This window comes from Gorilla gorilla, chromosome 2 (genome assembly GCF_029281585.2).
Source record: "Gorilla gorilla gorilla isolate KB3781 chromosome 2, NHGRI_mGorGor1-v2.1_pri, whole genome shotgun sequence".
NCBI classification, from domain to species: domain Eukaryota; kingdom Metazoa; phylum Chordata; class Mammalia; order Primates; family Hominidae; genus Gorilla; species Gorilla gorilla.
In genome coordinates this window covers 58850822-58857957 of record NC_086017.1, presented here as the reverse complement: position 1 = coordinate 58857957, position 7136 = coordinate 58850822, and the positions used below count along the sequence as shown (strand labels likewise).

Genomic DNA, 7136 nt, shown 5'->3' with positions numbered 1-7136 from the left:
GCGCGCCCAGGGGAGGGGCCGCGGGGGTGCCCGCGCTGCGCAGTCGCCCGGACAACGGCCGCCAGGCCCGCGAGCGCCGCGGTCACTAGGAGACGGTGCCTGGGGTTGCGGAGCCCGCCCGGAGCCGCCTGCGTCCGCGCCGGGCTCGGCCTTCCTGCGCCTTGAGCCCCAGCCCACGCTGGGGCTTCTCTTCCCAAGCTGGGTTGCCGTCGGGCAGAGCTGTACACTCTCCAAGTCAGAAGCCAAGGCCCCAAGCGTAGACGCAGACAAGAGCGGCACCATTAAGGCATACACTAGTGGGAGCTTCTCGGTGCCTGCGTGAAGACGCCCTCTTGCCTCCGGGAAAAGTATCGTCTGCATCTTCTTGCTCCAGGAGCTGGGGTGGGGAGCGCAGCGCGGAGGAGGCAGCGCTGAGATGACTCAACAGTGCGGCATTTGGGGGCGCCGCGGAGGCTGGGACTGCGTAAGCGGCGATAGGGTAGGACCCACAGCCTCCTCGCAGGCATTCTTGGAGCTCGGTTCCGCGGTCGGTCCGGATCTCCCGGGAAGTCTCGCCGGAGTCAGGCAGGCCTTAGGAAGAAGCTGCTTGATGTGCAGGGTTTCATAGGCTGTCAGAGGGGGCATCCTGGAGGAGCCCTGGCATCAGGAAGGTGAGCCCCCCATGGCAGCCCGCAGGAATGAGCCGGTGCTCAGGTATATGGAACACTCCTTCCATCAAAGCTGGCACGTGTGAAGAGGAGGGAAGGGACTCTTCCACAACTGAGACACCATTACCCCAGAGAAAAATTAAACAGATTATCACCAAAAACGGGGGTGGGGGGAGGACATACCTACCAGTGGTCAAGTGCCAAGGCATCCCTGCTCTTCTAGAGCTGGTTATCCTCAGGAAGAGATTACTACACGCCCTCAGGGCAGAAGCTGACCCCCCTCCCCGAGGTGGACTTGCAGGCAAGAGCAACACTTTTAAGGCAGGTCACACTGGTGGTTTCTCCCTACCCTGGTAAGACCCCCCCTACCTCTACTCCCATCTCCTCTCCCTTCCCCACAGCAAAGCATAGTCTGCATTTTCTAGTCCCCTCAAGTCAAGGCAGGCCAGGGGCTCGAAGGGCAGGCCCACCTCTTTCTTCTAAGATTTTTTGTGTGTGTGTGACGGAGTCTCACTCTGTCGCCCAGGCTGGAGTGCAGTGGCTCGATCTTGGCTCACTGCAACCTCTGCCTTCCGGGTTCAAGCAATTCTCCTGCCTCAGCCTACCGAGTAGCTGGCATGCGCCACCATGGCGGGCCAAATTTTTTTTTTTTTGTATTTTTATTTATTATTATTTAGTTTTAATTTTTTAATTATTTTTGATTTTTTTTTTTTGATACAGAGTCTCGCTCTGTCGCCAGGCTGGAGTACAGTGGTGTGATCTCAGCTCACCGAAAGCTCCGCCTCCCGGGTTCAAGCAATTCTCTTGTCTCAGCCTCCCAAGTAGCTGGGACTACAGGTGCCCGCCACAATGCCCGGCTAATTTTTATATTTTTAGTAGAGACGGGGTTTCACCATGTTGGCCAGGCTGGTCTCAAACTCGTGACCTCAGGTGTTCCACCCACCTTGGCCTCCCAAAGTGCTGGGATTACAGACATAAGGCACCGCACCCAGCCCAAATCTCCTAAATTCTTAAATATAATAAATACCAACCAACAGAACCACAATTTTACCAAGGATCTCATGGCTTTCTCATACCTTTTCTGGAATGAAGTTGAGACTATTTCCCTCTAGCCTTTTTTTTTTTTTTCCCCGAGACAGAGTCTTGCTCTGTCACCCAGGCTGGAGTGCAGTGGCTTGATCTCGGCTCACTGCAACCTCTGCCTCCCGGGTTCAAGCAATTATCCTGCCTCAGCCTCCCAAGTAGCTGGGATTACAGGCACGTGCCACCACGCCCAGCTAATTTTTATATTTTTAATAAAGATGGGGTTTCACCATGTTGGCCAAGCTGGTCTCCAACTCCTGACCTCGTGATCCGCCCGCCTTGGCCTCCCAAAGTGCTGGGATTACAGGCATGAGCCACCGCGACCTGCCCCTCTAGCCTTTTAAAAACTAGAATTTGATCACCATAAAATCTGTACTTTGCTTAACCTATTTTCCTGAACTCCATTCTTACACCTATTACCTGAATTAGGCCTACCACTAAGCACAGGTACTGATAGCTCATTGCCAGACAACAGAAAGCAAGCAGGTTGCAGGGCTGCTCCACCTGCTGTCAGCTGTGGGAATTTCACAACCACATCAGAAACCAGAATTTCTGTCTTTTAAAAGCCTGGCCCTTTGATGCCATGACAATACATACTACCAAATCCAGGCCTTCTATTGATCTGTATTCTTTTTTTTTTTTTTTTTTTTTTGAGGTGGAGTCTCGCTCTGTCGCCCAGGCTGGAGTGCAGTGGTGCCATCTCGGCTGACTGCAAGCTCTGCCTCCCAGGTTCACGCCATTCTCCTGCCTCAGCCTCCTGAGTAGCTGGGACTACAGGTGCCTGCCACCATGCCCGGCTAATTTTTTTGTATTTTTTTTTTTTGTAGAGATGGGGTTTCACTGTGTTAGCCAGGATGGTCTCGATCTCCTTGCCTTGGCCTCCCAAAGTGCTGGGATTACAGGCGTGAGCCACTGTGCCTGGCCTTTTTTTTTTTTTTAAGACAGTCTCGCTCTGTCGTGCCCAGGCTGAAGTACAGTGGCGCGATCTCAGCTTACTGCAACCTCTGCCTTCTGGGTTGAAGCTATTCCCCTGCCTCAGCCTCCAGAGTAGCTGGGATTACAGGCACCCACCACCAGGCCTGGCTAATTTTTTGTATATTTTAGTAGAGGTGGGGTTTCACCATGTTGGTCAGGCTGGTCTCAAACTCCTGACTGCAGGTGATCCGCCCCCCTCGGCCTCCCAAAGTGCTGGGATTACAGGCATGAGCCACCACGCCTGGCCTGTTTAAGACAGGGTCTTGCTGTGTCACCCAGGCTGGAATGCAGTGGTGTGATCACGGCTTTCTGCAGCACCTACCCCCCAGGCCCAAGCAATCCTCCTAGCTCAGCCTCCCAAGTAACTGGGATTACAGGTGTGCAGCACCACGCCCAGCTAATTTTTATTTTTTATTTTTGTAGGAAGAGGTCTCCCTGTTGTCCAGGCTGGTCATGAACTCCCGGGGCTCAAGCAGTTCTCCAGTCTCAGCCTCCTGAAGTGCTGGGATTATAGGCGTGAGCCACCACGCCAGGCCCCTAACTCTCATTTTAAATGGCTGTGTAATGTGGATGATGACAGCACCTACCTCAAGGGGCTGCTGTGAGGACTAAATGGGTATGTTCTCAGTTAACATTAGTGTGATTGTCTTGTGAGGTCCCACTTCTATCATCTTCTATCCCGCCCCAAGCAGAGCCTGTTATACAGGAGATGCTCAGATGCTTATTGTGTAAACCCCTGTGGGCTACATGGAAAATCCCTCCTGACTTCCCTAGAAGGTGCTATCTTGTCTCTTTTTAGGATTGCCAAAGGTATGGTGCCAAGGCCATAGTACCCTGGCCCCACTGATCTGCAGGAGTGGCCCTGAGCATGGGTGGTCCTTTGCTCCTGGCCTTGCTGCTCCAGTAAAAACATTCACTAGTGGGCTGGGTGCAGTGGCTCATGCCTGTAATCCCAGCACTTTGGGAGGCCAAGGCAGGAAGATAGCTTGAACTCAGGAGTTTGAGACCAGTCTGGGCAACATGGCAAGACCCTGTCTCTACAAAAAAAAATACAAAAATTAGGGGAGCACGGTGGCACACACTGGTCCCAGCTACTCGGGGAGCTGAAGCAGAATGATCGTTTGAGCCCAGGAGTGGAGGCCGCAGTGAGCAGAGATCATGCCACTGTACTCCAGTCTGGGCGATAGAGCGAGACTGTCTCAAAACAAAAAACAAACATTCACTAGTGATCAATTCCTTCTATGTTCCCCATGGATTGGAAGCTCCTGGAAGCTAGAGCACGTGAATCACTTGCATACCACTGTATGCCAGGTGCCAAGCATGGGGCTTGGCACACCTGAGGTCCAGAGGAAGAGCTGCGGAGTTCAGACTGGCAATGTATGAGGCCTCTTCTAGCCACAGGTGCCCTGTGCATGTTGCTCACAGCTATGGAGCCTCCACTCTACCCCTGAGCTACTTATCACTGACACTACTGCCACTTCTGACACCACAAATGTGGACCCCCTTAATCAATCCAAACCCCATTTCCTGTCCTTCACCCTTGAGATTAGACTCCACACTTGTTTCTGCCCCAAGTTGTCTCTTCATAACCCTTAGGGCTCCCGTGAAGCTGGAGTTCACCCTGCCATATTCCACAGCCCTACATTCCCATGTCTGCTTTGGAGGGGTCCGGAGGTCTCAGAATGGGGGGGTTGGGACATTTATATCAGTACCCTACCACAACCCTGAGATCTATCTGTGGTGGGGAATGATTCAGCCTGTACTGAGGGAGAGGAGAGCTGAAAACTGGCAGGATTTTCTACTTCATTCCACAGAGATCACTTACAGGTGCCCTCTCCCCCAACAGCCAGAAAGGGAAAACAGAGCCGAGTTTGGCCACTGGGGCCTCCACAGCCCTCTGGAAGAAGGGGCTGACTGATAGGAAGGCACTCCTCTGGTGTTCACTGGCCAGACCCCTGTGGGCTCAGAAGACTACCTAGACCCCATGAAGAAAGACTCTAGACACATTTTTATAATCAGAAACTTACAGTTTATTGTGAATAAACCACTCAACTTTGAGCAGATGACATTGCCTCAATTAACTTTTTCGTTGAAGAAAAACAAAGATATATGGTAAATTCATGAAAATACTGTGTCCTTTCTCTTCCACCCTTTGTAGGGCAGAAAAATTCTGCCTGACCTTTCCCATCTTCCTGATGATGTTAACAAACGACAGCCACTGGGGACACAGGAGGGGGCTCTACACAGGCCAAGAGCTACAGGCTACAGTCTGAGCACAGAAAACCCTCCAGCTCCAGCATCCAGGGCCACAGCTGGACACAAGTACAGAACCTGGCAGCCCTGCAGCCCAGACAATGCCCAGGGTGTGATTTAGGGTGCAGAGCTGCAACTCAGATCCTGTGCCATGGCAGTATCACAGGAAGGACCTGACGGAGAGGTGAAGGCTCCAGACGCCAGGATATTTATTCCCTGTGCCAATACAGCATTCACACCTGACCTCCAGGTCCTGCAGCAGGTACTCTCCTCATTCACAGTTAGCTCCCCACTGTTCCATTCTGGGTTCATTTGCTATACTCCTAATCTGTTCTCCCAATCCACCCCACAGTCTCTCCCTTGCTGGGGACAACACAGGAAGAGACAAAACCTGAGGAAGGAAAAAGGGAACCTGCAACCAGCCATGGACCTCATGATCCCATGAGTCACAGCTATCCTCTGTCTTTAAGAATGACTGTTTTATAGCTTACATGGTACCTGGGAAATTGCTGACTTGCAGCTGAAATGTATGAATACCAAAGAATTTCTATCACAATATTCACAGATCTCTGTATCAGCTCTACTTGGAGGTCAAGCAGGCTTGGGAGAGTATAGACTGCTCTGCCTGCCCCATAGTGGAAGCATTGAACAAAGCCACAAAAACCCCAGAGATCACAGATCTAACTTTTCAATGGCCCACAGGACCAGGTTCAGGACAGGTAGGACACCAGGCAAACCACTTGTTCCCTCGCGCTTCATTGTGCAAAAGCTGGTCTGTTCCTCTGGCCAGACCCTCCTTAGTACAGGATCTCGGACCACAAACCAAGGAGTCCCGTGGCCTTGGATTCCCAGACCCTAGGATGGTATCCCTCTGACAGCTGGAACCAGGCAAGGGGGAACACACCTCAGCCTCAGAGCAGCCTCTGGACACGCTCCAGGTAACATGAAAATAACTTGTGCAAACACAGCCCCCATGCCAGAAAGTCCAGTGCCCTAGGGAGGGCTATCCTGAATTCTGACCCTGATGTTTGCCAAAGGAGAGTGCAGCAAGACAGTGTCAGGTTTGGCCAAATGTGACCCTGCTCAGAGCTATACCACTTGAATACTGGCACAAAAGAAAGGACCAAGGTAAAGCAAATTTATTTGGGAGGAACAATTCCCTTCAAAAGTAGATCCCTATCTTTAGGAGACAAAATGAAACACTGTGATGAACCCACACCCCCTAGTTTGGGGGGCCACAGGCCCAACCCCATTCTGCTGTGGGCTCTAGCCTCAGTAGCCAGATCCAGGTAAACCTCAGTTTCAAGAATAAAGGTGAGCCACAGACATGCAGCACCACCAGAGACAACAACACCCCGTGGCAAGAAGACCATGTTCTGGACTGTCTCCGTACTGCCACGGTAAGGCAGGAGGCATGCTGTGACCCCTTGTGCTCCATGCCCATTGCACAGGCCAGTTCAATTCCCTACCATCTGCCACCAATGCTCTTCTTTGGGACTACAACTCTGGCCACACGTGAATATGGAAAGCAGAGGCCCAGGGCCCTCTTACAGTACAGACATTTTGAGGTGGGTAGGCAGCATATGTTACATTCTAAGTAAAACAGCTAGAGGGTAAAACACTCCAATGCCAATTTATTTTCAAAAAGGGCTCTGTGTTATCCTATAGTTTGCCTTTTTTTTTTTTTGTATAATTGTACAACCTTTGAAAGTTACATAAGTTGTAATGATCTAATACTATTAATAGCCATTCAGAAAACACTTTCCCTCCCTCCCAACAACCATCCAGGGGTAAATAAAAGTCCTGAAAAGAGGCCAGTTCAACATGGCCTCTACCCTGGTAGAAACAAAAAGTGAAAAGAGAAGAAAACAGAAATCAACTAAGAGGTGTTGCCAGTGTCTCTCAGGAGTGGGGCCCTGGCTGTTGCCTGGGGTCATGAAAGGCAGAGCCTGCAGCATGCAGTATGGCAGCTGGGAGACCTTGCAGCCACATCTTCCTCACCCCGGCACATCCACATCCCAACTTAGGTGTCATGGAAATCTTTCAGCAGGGTTCTCCTCCGCTGCTCCGCTATGTGCATCTGGTTCTCCAAGTCCTGCATCAGAGAAACAAGGTGTGTGCTTGCATGGCCCAGGCCTGGGAGCAATGAGTAGCCAAAGCCACAAACACCCTCCAGGA

The 7136-nt window shown here is 51.6% G+C and overlaps 1 protein-coding gene and 1 long non-coding RNA gene across 14 annotated transcripts in view; one reads left to right on the top strand and one right to left on the bottom strand.

Moving 5' to 3' along the window:
* The first annotated feature begins 2388 nt into the window (after positions 1-2388).
* On the top strand, positions 2389-4768 carry LOC134758052 (uncharacterized). Its single transcript, XR_010132814.1, has 2 exons — positions 2389-3321; positions 4552-4768. It is a non-coding gene; the product is annotated as an uncharacterized lncRNA (long non-coding RNA).
* ARIH2 (ariadne RBR E3 ubiquitin protein ligase 2) overlaps positions 4712-7136 on the bottom strand; it is a 65978-nt gene continuing 63553 nt past the window's right edge. For all 13 annotated transcript variants that reach the window (XM_055382420.1, XM_055382419.1, XM_063703787.1 and 10 more), the window contains one exon: positions 4712-7053. In XM_055382420.1, coding sequence (XP_055238395.1) covers positions 6982-7053 — 72 coding nt within the window. In that variant the 3' untranslated portion in view covers positions 4712-6981. The remainder of the gene's footprint in view (positions 7054-7136) is intronic.